Raw genomic sequence first — 18,785 nt, forward strand, 5'->3', positions numbered from 1 at the left:
TTCATTGAGTCTCGGTTTGCCCTGATTCTGCATAGAAGATACTAGACGTGGAAGTCACTGCAGCTACACAGTAGCAGTGCCAATGCATTAGAACGTGATCCCTTTCACCAGACAAATCGGGTCTTCTCAAGGCTAAGGCTTTGGCATCCAACGCATTGACTTGAAAGGACACAACTTAACAAAGACAACTACAACTCCCTAGGCCCTTTGCGTTTTCCCTCAAATGACGTCAAGCACACGGCCCCTCCCTTATTGGAACGTTGTGTATCCAGCCTTCCAGTTCCATGTTACTTCCTGCTGCAACTACAACGGGGCTCATCAAGCGTGGGGGGATACCACGGAGACTACCCCACGGGCCGTTACCAACGCTGCAGGGGGTCTGATTTCCGCATCCCATCAGGGTACCAGAATTTCAATCTTGTGGCTGCCTTGATCTCATATGATAGCATTAGAGGAACGCTCTAGCACCCATTATCCTGTGCTACATCATACCGAATCCCCACAGCATATGGCTGGATTTGGGGTACCCCCCCTTGCTTACTAATTTATGTGGACATTGCAGATTACCCCATGGATCCTCCAGGTTACGAACCATCCGAACCCTAATTTGCCTCCTAGAATGCTGATTGGAACACACACCCCTTCTAGTATTTTGGGTTCACGAATCTGAATTAGCCTATTTATTTTTTACTGTATAACCACACAAACTGGGAATATATCCACTGGCTCTTTATCTTTTTGATATGTCGTGTACTGATTTTAATTCAAGATACTGCTGTAATTGAGTACACTGTTACCCTCTTAAGTGACTTTAAACAACCTAATTATTAAGTGTGTGGAGTTTCACCAAATTACTTAATTGTTGGACGAACAGAAAACTCTGATTGGATCCTGGATTTTGCCATCTATTTTTTTCCTCAATAATTATTTATAATGACCTAAGTCTTTTGAGCACAATTTGGAATTTCTTATCTCCTCCTGCATGGCATGTTTGGTCTCACCCAATTCCATAAATCACATTTTGGGGGATTGGACCCCTGCAAATACCATCATACACTGACTGACTTATGCTATTTTCTTGTAACTCTGGGAAATAATGGAACTTGAGAATATTGTAGCAAACACCGTTTTGCTAAAAGCCAGGGAAGGTAAGAAAAATTAATCTTTATATGGAGTGACTGTAAAAGATTAGAATCAATTATCAGTGTTTAATATCATGTATCCATCCTTTCTTTCATCTCTGGATAATCTTTATAGGGAGACACTTGTTTTTTTTTGGTTTTGGTTTTTCCTTCAGGTTATATATATTTTTTATGCTAAAGAATTTTTATGCAAAACATTGAACTTTATTATTTTTTTTTGTTGTTGTTGCTTGTCTAGTATTACTAAAAAAAAAAAAAAGAAAAGTGTATGAGATACTAATATTCAGTTTGCACTACTACCAAAAAGTTATTTTCAGCCATAATTGGCCCGTAGGCCTTCTATTATAAAACCATGTTCTTAATTGAGATTCATGTTTTAGTATTTTTATTTTTGACATGTTAGGAGTTCATTATTTAAGCAGCCAAACAGTGAAATGAAACGATGAGATTATATAAATATATTGTATACAAACACACAAATGAAGCCAAAATTATAAGATGCCTTTACAGGTGATTGTGGTTTTAATATTTTGATTCCCTCAATCTAGGAAATCTCAAATGTGAATCTCTCAGCAGAGGCTCAAGTCTGATGTCTTACTATTTCTACCAAACCAATTATTGATATTTTTGTTGGGAAATATTTTTATACAGTAGTAATAAACGCTTATCGCCTCGATTTTGTTGCTGAATACAAAATTTGCAAGTTGCTTGCAAATTTTCATGGTTTAGTTGTGCTAAAACGTAAGGGTCAAATAATTTCAAGAATTTGGATGAACAGAAACAAATGTGATTTAACTACTAAATGGCAGAGGCGTGTTCTATACACAAAAACTGCTAAAGTTGTCTTGGTGACTAGTTTTACTTGGTACATCAAAATTTGTAGCTATGGCAAAATGTAAACCGGATAATGAAAAATGTGAGACCAGAAGAGGTGTCTTCTAATTAACAAAGAAGATATACGTTGACCTGGACAGAGGAACATAACCAAGATATGCTCCAGAAGAGATGAATTTATGCCTACTTGAAGTCTAAAACAAGAGAAATTGCTAAATCCACTGAATGAAAAGGAGAACAAAATGGTCAGAAAATTTAGATGATGGTACAGGCAAAGAGTGAAAGATATCTATGCCAAATTTGCAGGGTCACAGAGTGGAATTTTTAGGGACCAGTCTCTTTGCGCATCTTACAAGTTTTTCCATGAGTCTAATTTCTATTGGTAAAATATTGCAAGCAAAAGCCCAGAGACCTGTTCCACACCAAGAAGTACCTGCAACTATCAGAGGCCTTTCATACAAATCTGTGTTCCTAGCACTATACCTGCCTCCCACCTCCTTCGTAGGCCTCCTCTGCAGTGTAAGGGTTAAAAAAAAAAAACCTGCAATGTTTTACTATGAGGATATAATTGACGCTAAATGTTCTCATGCAGAGCGTGAGGACGTCCATAGAAAAGCTTGTATAGGAAGTTGAATCACTTTCCACTGATGGCTGAGTGGGGGTAAGATTATATTGTAGCATCCATAATGATTACATGGTTTATCCAATCTACAGTGATTTGGAGTTGTCATGCTGGTAGGAATCTGCAACATTTATGCTTATTAGATTTCTAGTCTATAGCTTAAAGATGGGTACCTCTTAAACTTGAGTACTCCTTAACCCTTGGGTCATTGCCCCTTATTCCTCTGTAATGCTACAGACATCCTTAACCTAGCAGCAAGCCGAACCTTATCTTAAAGAGTTACTCGAAGCTTCAGCCCATAGTAGTGGTTATGATGTGAGGAGTACCATGGCCAGGTTTCCCAGTAGTGGGCAAACAAAGGTCCATGGATCCTTCCTGCTGACGTGCAGAGCTGCTGAATCTGGATGCCAAGTTCATTGGCTGAAAGCGTTAGCCAGCCTAGAACTCTTATTACTGCACATACAGACTCCATACACCACAACCACTTCAAATCATCGTCCATTAATCTGAAATTCACTTTGAAATTCCAGTGGTTCTCACTTTAGTAAATAACTCTGTTTGTGGTGTTTTAAACTTTTAGCGTTGCTAATGACTGTGAATTGCTCTTATGGATGCAGTGATGTGTAAAATTGGGTAATAGTATCAACCCCTGGATGTTGGGCTAAGGTAACATCCCTAGGACGTACTTGAAAACCAGAATAATCTGAATGTGCCTTTCCTGGTAAAATACTTAGTTTTTATTATTAATCATGATATTACTCCGGCCCTATAAGCAACAACAACATTTAAAAGTTTAGATGGTGACTTTTTAACCCTTTAAGACCGGAGGGCGTACTATTACGCCCTATTTTAATCGGCTCTAAACGCCTCCGGGCGTAATAGTACGCCCTCCCGTCTTTTGTTACTTACCCGATCGCCGGCGATTGCGGTTGGGGGGACTCCCAGGGAGCCCCCCGCGGCACGTCCTTCCTCCTCGGGGCCCCCCCCGGCCATGTGAGAGTGAGGTCCTTGCGAGGACCTCACAATCAAATGGCCGGGTTAGCTGGCTCAGGCATTGCCAGCAGGGGGACTAACTGTAATGACAGTCCCCCTGCTGGCTGAAATCAAATAAAAAAAAAATAAAAAAGTTAATCCGTGTAAAAAAAGAATAATTTATATACTTCGATCATACATACATATATATATATATATATATATATATATATATATATATATATATATATATATATATACACACACACACACACTGTCCTAGGTGTATTTTACTATATATTAATATCAAATTACACGTAGACTGATACTGATTAAATATATATATAATTATTGTTATATATAATATATAAAAAAATATATGTAAATACGTTAAAAAATAAAATTAATTTCATGCTATGTTATATTTTCTTGTTAAATGGATCACTGCAGCTATTGTGGCGTAGTGAACCAGACTGTTAATCCATGCACAAACAAAAATAAAGAATTATAACAAAAAAAAAAAAATTAAAAATACTTAATTTAAAAAATATATAGATGTGTTATTTCATTCTAACTGTATTGTGATATTCATATATATATATATATATATCTCAAGATCTTGATAAAGACCGCTTGACGGTCGACACGTTAATTTGTTTGCCTAGTATTTGAATATACAGTTTTCTAAATCCAGTGAGTGCTCTCATTTCTTTGGAATATATATATATATATAATAGAAAAAAATACCGGCACTCTAGGTCTTCCAAATGGTGGTGTTTAATTGCAGGTCATCCAAGGTCAACGCCCTGGTTCACCATTTGGAAGACCTAGAGTGCCGGTATTTTTTCTATTTTATACGTTTTTGTTTCACTGTGCACCAGGCTATAATTTAACAAGTTGGAGTGCAGGAATTTTTTGTTTCACTATATATATATATATATATATATATAGATATAAGTCATATTTTTACATAATTAGGTATCTTAATTAATTACAATTAGCGGGACCTGCCTGACAACCCATGCCGAAAGTAAAGGGAATTTAATTTGCTAGCACTATATTTAACCCTATAACTGAGGTGAATTACGGTTGGACAGACATATATAGCGCAAATGCCAGGTTTTGTTTTGTTTTGTTCACAACGTGTACATTTGGCTCAGTCCTTAAGGGATTAAAGGAGCACTATAGTGCTAGGAAAACAAACTTGTTTTCCTGGCACTATGGGGTCATTAGGTCCCCCTCACACTCAGGGCCCCCCTCCCGCTAAGCTGAAGGGGTTAAAACCTCTTCAGCCACTTACTTTTCTCATTGAGACTGCCACTAGAGGCTGGATTAACCCTCAGTGAAACATAGAAGTTTCTCTGAAACTGCTATGTTTTCAGCTACAGGGTTAAAACTAAATGGACCAGGCACCCAGACCACTTCATTGAGCTATAGTGGTACTTTAAATAACAGGCAGGTTTTTCAGCCATAACCAGTTCAAAGGGCATAAATGTTAAAAGTACCTGATTTATATTTGTTTGCTGTATTATTATTATTTTTTAAGTGGGACTATCGCTTGTAGGGTCTCTGCATTTATTTCAAAGGCACCTAGTGAGATTGGGGATCCTCCACTGATGATCTTGCTCAGGCCCAGTGAAATGCTATTAAGCATCTATTGTGCATTACACTAAAATCATCAGCTGCTGCCAGCAACAGTTAATTGGAAATATCACGATGTGGCAAGTAAAAGTTGTTTGAAACACCTCTTCTTGCACATAGTTATAGTGCTACTGCATCTTGTAATACACGTTCATTGAACTTCCAATGCAGTTTTTTTTCATTAAGATTTATTTATTTTTTTTGTAAATCTTTATTTTTCGAATGTGAAAATGAACATATGTGTAAGGTCACAAAGGCCTGCACATATCAAAACAGGAAATATCGCATGTATGACTAGAATCGTTTCACAAACATTTTATACTTACAGTTGGTCTCAATGTTATAATGAGTAATGTAAGTCGTGTAATCGTGATGGTAAAGGGTACCTGTCTGCTAATATCGCCCCTTGTATTTTAGGGTCGTGGGCTGCGGGGAGAGGGTGGGAAAGACTAAGTCTGGGTACTATGCCTAACGTCTCGCCCTATGTCCCAAGGATGTGGGTCTATGATGTGGCCCATCTGCACCTAGGTCCGGAGTAGACCATGGTGGTCATGGGCTCCCTCTGTGGGTGTCACTTCTAGGTCTGGGACTGCTCTCGTGTTCGCTTCTGATTAAGGTTATTAGATGCACCTGTGTGCATGGCATGTAAGGAGTCTTAAGGTGCCCCTTCTGTCTATTGGTGGCTGCGTATAGTCGCTAGATCAGTTCACAGCTATGGCCAGTATGTCTAGTCGATTACAGGTCGCTATAGTATGACAAGATCAGGTCGAACCCGTGTGGTTACAGGTTATGGTTAATAGCGTATTTGACGTGCCTGATACCAGTCCGTGTAATTATGTCGCCCTCGATATCAGTTCCCTATAACCCCAGGGAGAGGGGGGGGGGGGAGGTGTCGTCGGAGCAAAGATGGTTGGCTCTAGTGAGCCTCGTTCGTACTGCAACAGTTGTGAGAACGAGAAAACATAAAGATCAACATATGGTTTAAAAATCAGGGTTAGCTACACAAAACATTGAAATGAAATAAAATGTTCGAACAGAAGCCTAGTCGGTTGTCGGCTTAAATATGTCCTTCAGGTCTTGGGTTTGGCATCTCTGCTTCGTCCAGGAGTCTTGGTCATGTCAGCTTCGGATGTCCCAGGCTGAGGGTCTTGTGGTGTCCCCATCTTCGCTGTGATGTTTGGTAGTCCCAGGGCAGTCATCAATGCTGGGCCCTCCGTGGGTTCGGTGGCCTTGAAGTGCTTGTCGTCTTTAGTGATCCAGAGAGTTCCTGGGGTCGCCCACCTATAGGCTATACCCGCCGCTTGGAGTTGCTTGGTGATCGGGTGCATGCTTTTGCGCCATTGTAGTGTGGCTCTGCTCAAGTCCTGGAAGAAGGAAATTTTGCATGTTTCGAAGTCGAATGGGGTCTGCCCTTGTATTGCTGCCATTAGCCCCAATTTGTCCGCCATTAATTGGCATCTTAATATTACATCCCGTGGAGCTGAGGTGGGTGCTTGTGGGGATTTAGCTATCCTATAGATCCCGTCGAATTGGAATGTTTTCGCCTGTTTGGCTGGTAAAAGTGTGGCCACAAGGCGTCTAGCGAAGTGTGGCAATTCTTCCAATGGCACTGATTCCGACACCCCTCGAATTTTAATATTCTTGCGGCGCCCCCTGTCATCCAGGAGACTAACTTGCCTGGCCATTGTCAATTGTGAGGTGTGTAAGTGTCGCACTTTCTCCCCTAGGGCTAGGTAGTTCTCCCTCAGTCCCTTGACTTCTTCTTCGATTGCCTGTGTGCGCGTTGACACCGCGTGTACGTCCAATTTGAGTATTGCTAGATCTGCTTCCCACATTTGTCTGAGATTCTGCTGAAGGCCTGTCAGCATGGCCTGTATGTCACTTTTGGAGGCCGGTGCGCTAGTGTCTGCTGTCCATGTGGGTGCTGGGGACTGGGGTGTGGAGTGCCCTGTGTGTCTCCTTCCTCTGAAGGCTGTGGGGATGTATCTCGGGGAGTTTGGGCCTTTGCTGCGTTTGAGGCCTGTAGCATTTGGCCTATATCGCGCTGTGGCTTTGTGGTGTTTTGGGGCGTTTTTTGCGTCTTGCGGCCCATCTCACCTGAGCTCAGGGGGTCGGGGTACCAGTCCTCAAAGTCCGGGACTTTCCAGGGCCAGTGCGTTCCCGAAAGGGTCTGGGGTTGCCCTCCCGTCCTGTAGGCCTTGCCGCCTCGGCGTTTAGTTTTGGAGCCGGGTGTCAGGAGGAACGGCATCGGCGGATCAGTGTGGTCTTCCGAGGTCAGTGCTCGGTTGTGTGGCTGTGGGTGATGGGGATTCTCCCCGATTTCTGCAGATTGCAGTGGATTGTACCGGAGCTCCGGTAATGTGCGGCCGCTCCGGTCCGTGTCAGGCTCCCAAGATTTATTTTTTTCTGGCTCTGTCATCTAACCCAATTACATTAAAAAAAAAAAAAAAAAGCATTTCTAAGAGAGAACATCTTTCACTAAAATTCCAACCCAGTCAAAAGATATGACCACGTAGGGACAGAAAGCATAACTAGTGACAGCTGAAAAAAAATGGCTCATTCTAAGGAGAATCCTGCAGTCTAGAACAATCCTCCTTAGATATGTGCATGAGTACAGCTATGATTTTGGTTCCTGGCAAACGAAACACCAAAAGGACCTCGAGGAAGAAGATGGTGAGACCCACAAGGGACAGGTTTAGGTAAGTAAACATACCTATCCTTATTCACCACGGCCACCAGAATGCAAGTGGAGCAAAGACCCTAGAAGGTGACAGCCATTTTATGTGACAATGCCTCTTTAAACCTTTTCAACGTGTAAATTAACGTGTAGGGCCTCCTTAAACACTAACACATTGTTACATTCTGCATTGCTCTTCCTGTTGCAGTTGACAAACAATTACTGTCCGGATTTTAAAACTCTTGTCCTTGAACAAACTATTTTTATTCTTTAATTTCTTTGAAATAAAGTTCAGAATTCTTAACTTATACATTTAAGCACAATTATATCTGCATTGTATCTAAATGTATGAATTTAAAAACAAACTAAAGAAAAAACTATGGTATATCAAGAACATGTTTTTTTTCCATCTGTATTTCTAGGTAGAGTGTAAAGAGTAAAGTAGTATTTTATTCCTAAACTACTGTTGTCCTGGGGTTTTTCACTCTAAAGGGAAAATGTAAATTGGATCTAAAGTTCCTTGTTTGACGTATCATGGAAAGCACTACAGTGTGTTTTTTAACAAAGACAGCGCTGCTACCTACCCATCTTGGGCAGCAAAAGTGAACTATGCCTGTTTCGAGTGTCTTTTATTTATTTTTATTTTTTTTGTTCTACTTAAACATGGCACTGTAACTTTGGTTTTGTTTTTTAAAATATATATATATTTTGTGTGTCTATTTCTTTTTTATAATTCTTTATTTTTGGTGCACAGCTAATTATACAGAAGCCCGCCTTGTCACAACAAGGACGGGCACATTCGTAATAATACATTGTAACATTCATCACACAGTGAGCGAGGCTTACAAAGGACTGTTACATCATTGAGGATATTACGCACTTTTTTATAATATGTAGTAGGGTTGTAGCCCCGTTTTTGGAGTCTGGGCATGCTAGCATAGTTAGGTTATGTGATGGTAATCCACTATCAGGTTGATTGGAGGCTGTATGTATGGGCTAGCTAGAGTGGGTGGATGCGGGGTATTAACATTCTGGATGCTTGTTAGTAACGAGTAAGTGACGTGAGGGTGGTTGTAGAGTGTCGGTGTGTAGTTTCTTAGCTCATGAGGGTTGGGCGTGAGTCAGTCGTTTGGGTAGCCAAAGTGATGAAGTAGGTGGTGTCAGGAGGGCTATTTGGTTCCCCTGGCTTTGCATCTTTTCCTAAGTTGTGTTTCAAGCTGTTGTATACAGCAAACGCAGACTCAAAGGAATCCATGTTTAAAATGGAATGAGGCAAAAAAGTGATTATTTGTTAAAGTAATTTGCTTATGCCCGCCCAGAATCCTTTGCGGTAGTAACATCACTGCAAATTTGCGATTCCTGTGGGGGAAAGAAAGTCTTATGGATTGACTGGTGTGCAGATTTTTGTTCAACATTGTATTAACTATCCATAGACTTCAGGTGGTAGGGGTTTTCAATCACAATTCCTCCCCCCCCTCCCCCACCAGAACCTTTTTTGGTTTTTGATATATACACCATAAATAGTGATTTGACATCTAAATTCTAAAGGTCTAACTATAATAAGTATACACTCTGGGCAGTTTCTGTGATTGTGTTGAAAGGGTTATAATGTCCCTATGTTAAGGTCTACTTACTCAAGGAACCTATCCCACTAATTATTATTATTATTTTTTATTATTTATATAGCGCCAACAAATTCCGTAGCGCTGTACAATGGGTGGACTAACAGACACATAATTGAGATCAGACCACTGGGCGTACAGGAACAAAGGGGGTTGAGGGCCCTGCTCGATGAGCTTACATGCAGCTGATTGTTTTCAACTGTCAGTATATTTGCATTGCATAATTATGAAATCACCTTGTAAACAAACTAAGAGATATTTGATTTTTCCCTGCCTGCCCCTTTCTGTTAACCACATTGTGGGCCATGAATTCAAACAGGTTAAGGCAAATTCTGACACTCCAATTCATAGTTAGCTAGTCCTAAAGGGTCATGTAAACTGCTGATGTGCAAACAAAAACGGAATGTGCTGTTTGTTTATAAAATATATTGTATCATACCTTAGGAAAACTCAGCTAAGAAGTGAAAGCATCACAATAAGTAAAAGATACACATTTCTTTGAACAAAGGGATACAATAGGCATTAAGTGATTTATTGCATAGATAATGTATCAAATCTTGTGCAAATATGAAATATTAGATGGCTTGCGTTTAAATGGTGCAGCATTAAAGGGACATGCCGTATCCTTAAAGCACTTTAGCTTGCCTAAAAACGTTATGCGTGAAGAGTGTGTTCTTTTGTTTTTTACTTTTATTATTATTTTGCAAAAAGTGAAGATTTCTAAATTAAAATGGTTAAACCCCCTTGATTTTCAAGCAGACAATAGATCCTGTTACTTCCTGGTTTGGTTAGCTCAGTGGCGCTAATCTCAAGAGGCTGCAATTGCCCAGAGCTTTGCAAAGACTTCTCCTTGAGCTGCATTGGGAAGTGTGTGATTGGACAACCACAGAAAGTCTGGGTGGTGTTGGAAGGGGAGGGTTTGCAAATTCTACATACAAAATAACTGCAGGTTTTGCAAGTTGTTTTTAGATATACCTTAATGAAAAAAAATGCATAATTAGATGCATGCATGTTTTAATTTGGGATATATATATATATATATATATATATATATATATATATATATATATATATATAATCTATATCATCTCCATCTCCATCGGGAGTGATTATTTGGCCTATTTAAACCCAGTAACCCCTGCTTACCTGTTGTCGACGATTTTGGAAATTCCAGTTCCCTCTTCCGGTTCGCGCAGACCTCTGACGTCATTCCGCTCCGACGCGCTTACATGAACACAGCATTCATAGGGAAAAACTTTCGGCTCAATTTGTAAGTAAAAACATACGATCAGATTTCCTTACAACTTCAATCGTAAGTAATTTCGACTATACGAACCATACTCATACAATCCTCCGTTCACATGTCATTCGTTTTAAGATTCACTGTAATAATTTTTGTGCATATTGGTTCGGCTATTTAAAAAAAATCATTCATGCGCTTTGTATTATATTGCTCTGTCTTTTAGTATAACCCATAAGGGAACAGCGTGCATCAGGGGAGGAGGGAACTGGGTGGGACCTTTTCTTTAGAGGAACAACGAATGTTCCGCTAGTCCCCTAGCGTTCGAGCATTTCAAGTTTCACAATTATGTGCATCTGGTAGTCCTTCATTAAGGCATTTCAATCAGTTCGGCAAATCATTTGTTTAAACCATTCATTTGAATCACCGTTTGTATATTAAGAAGGTCTGTTCGCAAGTTCAATTACATTTAGTGTGTGTTCGTTCTGTTTATATACTCTAGTGATATTTCATTCGTATGGGGAACTATACAAATGGATTTTGTCCATTTAAACATTCATGATTAGGTTAATGCTGTTCATGTCAAATTCTTACAATCACTAAAGCGCGGGAGCGTTCTGTTGATAGAATTAGTTTCTCTCTTTTCATTTCTAGGAAATTGAAATTCGTTCATATGTCTCAATACACTGAATTTCATGCTTTACTGTTCGGTTAGTACTTAAAGGATCACTATAAGGTCAGGAACACAGACATGTATTCCTGACCCTATAGTGTTAAAACCACCATCTAGGCCCCTTATGCCTCCATAAATTTAGCAAAATATTACTGTATTCAAGCCTGAAGCTGTAGATCTGCATGCTGTTTGCCTCAGAAAAACAAGCAGTCTGCTGACATCATCAGATGTGGTGGCCTGATCCAATCACAATGCTTCCTTTATTGGATTGGCTGAGGCAGATCAGGGGCAGAGCCAGCATGATTCAAACACAGCCCTGGCCAATCGGCATCTCATCATAGAGATGCATTGAATCAATGAATCTCTATGAGGAAAGTTCAGTGTCTGCATGCAGAGGGAGGAGACACTGAGTGTTTGGATGCATTTTAGGCAGCCATGACCCAGGAAGGATTTCTAACAGCTATCTGAGGAGTGGCCAGTGAAGTTATCACTAGGCTGTAATGGAAACACTGCTTTTTCTCTGATAAGACCGTGTTTACAGCAACAAGCCTAAAGGTAATGATTCTACACCCCAGAACAAATTCAAAAAGGTTTAATTGTTCTGGTGACTAGTGTCCCTTTACGTAAAAAAATATTTTTTTTAATTTACTACTTCTTTCTCCTTTTTTCCCCCCTCTATTTCTATTTTGATTTCATTCAGATCAATTAGAGTATTCATACGTTTAAGTCCCATAGCATGTTGTATATTAATTTATATCGAATATATATTCCAGGTCAGTCTGTCATTTAATACGTTAAAATTCTTCAGTCATATGCTCATTATTGAATTTAAATAATTTAAAAGTTTATATAATATTAATCAAATTCTTATAAGTAGATTTCAGTTTAAAAGTATTATTTCATCCATTCTGTCGGAAGCTTGTATTAAAATATTTTAAGTAATTGGTCACTTAATTATAATCTATTTGATACCTGAATTACGAAAGATAAATAGATGAAAAGTTTCTCTCTATTTTTGTTTCGCCTTTTTACACCAAACTAGTATGGTTACAGATCTTGGTACACGTCATCCAGTTAAAGCTTAACTCTAAGATCACATAAATAGGCCTAAAGGAAACGTCTCAAGTACTCAAATATGCCATACCAGTTCACTAGCAGGTACGTGTAACATGCATATTTAATCTAACTAGATATGAACCAACCTTAAAAGAAAAAAAAAAGAAGAAATTTGGCAATTTCTTATCAGACGTCATTTCCTCTAGTTAGTGGTCCCGCAAGGCCAACTCCGATCCTTACGCTCGGAGGTACAAGTCCAACGGGCCAATGCATAGCTAGTGCCATGCATTGTGTTAATCAGGGCCTCACTTGTCACGGCCAAACTATCTTATATCTTGTAGATGTCACCGAGATGCCAACACCCCACCACTTATGTCTGTGGCATCAGAAAAAGCCCACACACGCCAAATCATAGGTAGAGCCTCTCAAAGCCACTTGGCAAGTAGTCAGGGTGTCACCTGTCACCTAATTAGTTAGTATAATTCCGCCTGTTGGCACTAGAAACTAGTGAGCTGAGTTACTTCATACCTATTAGGATGATAAAATATCCTAATCATTTCCTTCACACCCATAGCATGTCTAACGTTTCACTTCAAGATGACCTTTTGCTTACCAGCACCCCGACCAGATCTAACTCTCAGACTATGCAAACCAGCGTAACCAGCACAGCGTCCAGCTACAGATCTTCGACATTTCCAAAAATTACAGCTTAACTTAATAGAAGGAACATTCCCTTTCCTGCCTCAGCCAGGAAAGCCGAACTTTTCAGTTTACTAAATATGCATACTGATAATGAAAGGCCTGGCCCTAGTTCTGATTGTAATATCCAAAACCGTTTACCAGAACTACATAACATGATGTCCTCTCTGGTGCCTTCTGTAGCAACAATTAACAACCGGTTGGATAACCTGGAAGCCAATAACCAAACAATCATTCTAGAGGTCCAACTTCCTGTAGCTCAGCCTGAACCAAGCTCAGGAGGTAACTCTACTCCTGTTCCTGCCAAAAGTACTAACCTCATTAATCCAGTACATCTGATTTCACAAAAATGTAAAACGAGACATATTAGAGTGCAAAGATATTAATCTGGTTTCTCTCCTCATGTCTTCACAGGATATAATTGAAAACAGGTCATACACATCTGACAATTTATCTGTGGTAATGTCTAGAGACCCCAGACTTAACAGGAAACTAAATATTCCAGAATTTGTTTTAGCTTTCAGATTATATAGGGATGTTATTTGCTCTTCCTTCCCCCACAGTAGAGAGGAACTGGATTTATTCTTGCACAAGCTGGTGGATCTAGCTTATAAATACGGAGGCTTGTGTTCTAGGATTACCATTCCGTTATGATTACCAGTCCTTTTCAGCAAGATCCGCTGCGTCACTGGCTCAGTATAATACTCCTACTGACTGGGGCCAGTTACACACAGTTGTTCTGTAGACATTTTGCGGGACGTAAAACACCAGCTTGTGCAATATGTTCATCAGCTTCTCATACGGCAAATTTCTGCCCTAATAACGTAGTTTTTCCTCCTCCTAGTAACGCCAACTCAGTTTCAACCAAACACGGCTCAGAGAGAAATTAAAGACAAACCTATAATTTTTCTTGGGAAAGCTCAGGTGTGTAATAACCTCAATGCCGGGGGGATGTAGTTACAGCGCCTGTAGACTACTTCACGTTTGCTCACTCTGTGTTAGAGCACATGCAAAAACAATGTGTCCAAACAAATTGTTCCCAAAAAAATCATTAACCCACAATAAATGTGCCCAATTTGCAATGTTACTTGACTGATTATCCTTCTTCACACTTGGTTGACTTTCTTACCTTGGGTTTCACACAGGCTTTGCTGCACTCCCTTCAGGCATCCTAGAATGTCCCAACCTACAATCAGCGCTAACAGACCCAACTAGTTTACAAGAACTACTAAATAAAGAAATTGAGAATGGTTTTATGATAGGGCCCTTCTCTACTCCACCGTTCACCTCTTTGAGAACAAAACCTCTAGGCATAGCTACAGGTAAATTTAACAACAAAAAGACTCATCATTGATTTATCAGCCCCTAACTCTTCCACTACCCCTAGTTTAAATTCACTAATACCATCAGAAGACTTCTCATGACAATATGCAAAAATTGACCATACCATACAAGCGATTAGCTTTGGCAAAGCAGCCTGGTTAAGCAAAACCGACATCACAAATGCTTTAAAACTACTACCAATTCATCAATCCCTACTGGCATCTGCATGGCGTTATGTGGGAGGATAAATACTATTTTGCGACAAGACTGACTTTTGGTTCCAAAAGTAGCCCGAAAATGTTAGATATATTAGCAGAGCCCTTGACCTGGCTCAAAAGCAGATGTCCAGTTGTGATCCACTATCTTGACAATTTTCTCTCTATTGAACCACACTACTACACACCATATAGTTTACAACGCATGCTTTCCCAATTCAAGGAATTGGGTGTTCCTGTAGCCCCAGACAAAACGGAAGGTCCCAGTACCGAAATAACTTTCCTGGGTATTACACTAAATTCAGTATCCATGCAAGCTAGCCTGCCTCAGGAAAAGTTAGACAGGATTTTTACATATATTGAAGTCTGCACCACTCACTGGTCTTGCACCAGAAAGGAATTAGTCACTTCTAGGTTAACTTAACTTTGCTATGAGGATTATTCCTCAAAGCTAGGCCTTCATCTCAAGAATACTTTCTCTTTTACACTGTCTCCCTGACGACGATTCGAACTAATTTAGACGATCCAGCTAAAGCTGACCTAAGAATGTGGCGTCTTTTTTTAGCCTCTTGGAATGGCAGGTCATTATTTGTCGTCCCCCCCCCCCCCCCCCCCATCTCTGACGAATCCACTAATATTTGGATGGACGCAGCAGGAGCCATAGATTATGCTGTGTTTTTTTTGTTTTTTTGGCAATGACTGGGTTTATGACTCTTGGCCACCAGAAACCTCTACCCTAGAAAACATTAAGACCTCAGCACTGTTAAATCTTCCCAATATTAGCTGCGGCCCACATATGGGACAAGGAATGGAGAGGTAAAGCAGGCAGGTGTTTTGCAGACCATCTAGCAGCTTGTAATATTATTAACAAAGGCCGCTCTCAATCACTTACGATAATTAATTTAGTAAGGAAACTTACTTGGTTGGCAGACAATCTTCAGTTCTACGTATATTGTATCGATGTACCAGGCATTTTGAATAACGCAGCTGATGCTCTGTCGCGTTCTAATTTACAGGAGTATTTCAGACTTCATCCTACAACGAACGTTGAGCCCAAAGAATCTCCACAATTCATAGACCTAATCATGCTTTAAATCTGTTATTAAAGCACAGCAGAATACTCGCACAAGCTGGATAGTCAATTAACACCACAAAGGCTTATGCTAGAGCATACGATCTGTTTAAAAAGTTTGTGCGTGACTTTAATGTAATGTCTTTTCTGTAGAAACTATATGGTTGTATTCACAACTTTTTGCCACTTCTCTTTGAAACTAGCATACAATACTATTAAACTATACTTGACAGGCATACAACATTATATGTTAACACTTTACCCAAACAAAACGCCAATCTTATCCACATACCCGGTTAAAAAAATACTGAAAGGTATTCAGAGACTAAAAGTTCAAAAACCCCTTAAGACTTTCCATAGACCGTAACATTTCTAGAAAAATCTCTGCATTATTAGACAAAAATCCTTTTGACAATACCACTAATCTGGTAATCAAGTCAGCAGCATATTTGGCTTTTTGGGGGGTTTTTGAGACCCAAAGAATTTAGACGTAGAAAAAAAAGTCTGACCTAAGTCATGCCTTAAGCAAAAATACTTAACAAAAGCAAACAATCATTACATACTATCGATCCCGCATACTAAAACAAACCAGACCGGCCCCCTAGTAGAAATTTTTTTTGTTCAATATTTTTTATTGAGTTTTCAAGTGTATCGTATCGTTTATACAACCGAACCTTGACAAGGCATGCGGTACATTCCATTTAACATTTAGGACATTATTTCACAGATAATACAACTATAAACGTATAGAAATTGAGTACATAAGTTAGTAATGTATTTCACAGATGAGATCAGCACAAATCTATAGTATTTTACTCCATAGCCGTGCCAACCAAGTTATTCAATACATTAAACAAAATTTGGTACCATTAAGTTTAGCTGCCGATTTTCTAATGCTATACATTCACCGCTCAGCATTAATAAAGTAGGTTCAGATATCACTTGTTATTAACTTTAACCAACTGGTAGGAAGGGGGAAGGGTAGAAGGTGGAGGAGGGGGGGGGGGGGTGGGTAGGGAAGGGAGTTTTAAGACCGGTCTATGCTGAGAAATCAGTTTACTCAGGATTTCCTGAGTGCTCATTCTATTGGGCTGGTTTTCTCCAAATATCCCACTTTTCCCATGCTGTTTGCCAAAAAGGATTCTTCGTTTGTATTCGCCGTGCTGCTATTTCATACGATTTAGTGGTCTCTACTGAATCCAGACACTTAGTAATGTCCGGGGAGGTTGTTGTTAGCCACAGTCTACCTATGTACATAAGAGCTGCCATGATGACATGATACATGAGATACCTGTCTGTTTTCTGTAGGCCCTGAGGAAATGCTAGTAGTAGGTACGTTTCTGGTGTGAAAGGTATGTTCCTGCCAGTAAGGCCTTCAATGGCTCTCGAGGTATTTTCCCAGAAAGGTTTCAGATTGGGGCATGTCCACCATATGTGGAGCATCGTGCCCAGTTCACTGTTGCATCTCCAGCAGAGTTTAGACTTCCCCCTGTCATATTTGTGTATTATAATTGGTACTACATACCAACGATATAGTACTTTCCTACTTGTTTCTACGTGGGATGCGTTTAGTGTTAGTTGTTTGTGGGCTAGTAGTATTCTTGACCAAGCTTCGTTTGATATGTCTACCCGTAACTCTTGTTCCCACGCTCGTACAAATTGTAGAGTTTTGGGTGGGGTTTCAGTACTAAGCATTTTGTACATGAGAGATAGTAGTTTTTGTGGTGGTGTGGTAGTGACGCATACTTTCTCTAGTAATGATAGGGTACCACGTTGGCCACCTGTCCTATCTGCTGTAACATGTTTCTGCACCCATGAGTGTAGTTGTAAATAAGCGTAGTATGTTTTATGGGGCAAGTTAAACGTTTCAGAAAGTGAGTCATAAGTAAGCAATTGGCTTCCCGACATTAATTGGGAGAGGCTTCTGACCCCATGGTTTTGCCATATTTCATGGTCAAATCCCGGTATCAGAACGCCAAATGCTTGGATTGGTAGTGCTGGGGAAAAATAGGCAGCTGGATATCGTTTTTTAATAAGCTTGTCCCAGACGGCCAACGTAGCCGTTATAGTGGGGCTGACGTTCCTATATTTTGGCCTTTTATTTTTGGGGATCCAGGCCAGTGCGGACATCGTAATACCACCCACCTGTGCCTTTTCAATCTGGTGCCATGGTGGTGTCTTTGCATGGTGGAATGTCGCTATGAGTGTACTCGTGAGAGCTGCCGTGTAGTACCTCCTAATCTCTGGTCCCCTAGTAGAAATTAAGTATTATCCTACCTTTTCCAAATGGTGTCCAGTTGAAGTATTAGACAATTTAATTAAGAATCAGACCATTAAAAACCCTGGTTACCCAGTGTTATCTCTTCAAGGGAAACCACTTACCACCAAACAATTCATGCTATACATACGCACACTATTACTCAGACTAGGCCTCAATCCAGCCTCCTTCTCAGGTCACTCATTCCGAATTGGGGCAGCCACTGCATCTTCTAGTAATCATGTTCCGACACATATCATAAAGAATATGGGACGCTGGTAGTCTTTTGCATATAACTGGTACATTCCAAACCCAGAGAAGGTAATCAGACTTGCTTTCTATAATATGTCAAAATAAATATTGTTTGTGGAATAAATAAAATAGTTTTCAGATTTTTGCCCTCTTTTTTGCAGGCCTACACTCTTGTCGGTTTCGCCACACATCAACCGACTAGCTTATCAAATTTTACATTTATTTTAATCATACATCGCCTCGTTATCCCGTGTGTGTGTGTATATATATATATATATATATATATATATATATATATATATATATATATATATACACACACACACTTTTTATTTGTTGTACTTGGGCAGTGGATTGTCTTTGCCTTTTGCCTTTTACATGTGTGTTGCCAAGTGATGAGCGTCCCTACATGGTGGCAGAGCTGCAGAAGTGATTCCGATACTGCTGGTCATTCGTTGACTGAGAATGTGAGCTGAGTTGTTTTAGCC

The 18,785-nt window shown here is 39.9% G+C and overlaps 1 protein-coding gene across 1 annotated transcript in view; it reads left to right on the top strand.

The window, feature by feature from the left end:
* Positions 1–268: 268 nt before the first annotated feature.
* Positions 269–18,785, top strand: part of LOC134602930 (G protein-coupled receptor kinase 5-like) — an 88,731-nt gene continuing 70,214 nt past the window's right edge. Inside the window, exon 1 of the mRNA XM_063448411.1 lies at positions 269–1,148. Within this exon, the coding sequence (XP_063304481.1) occupies positions 1,097–1,148 (52 nt within the window). The 5' untranslated portion in view covers positions 269–1,096. The remainder of the gene's footprint in view (positions 1,149–18,785) is intronic.

This window comes from Pelobates fuscus, chromosome 3 (assembly GCF_036172605.1).
Source record: "Pelobates fuscus isolate aPelFus1 chromosome 3, aPelFus1.pri, whole genome shotgun sequence".
NCBI lineage: Eukaryota > Metazoa > Chordata > Amphibia > Anura > Pelobatidae > Pelobates > Pelobates fuscus.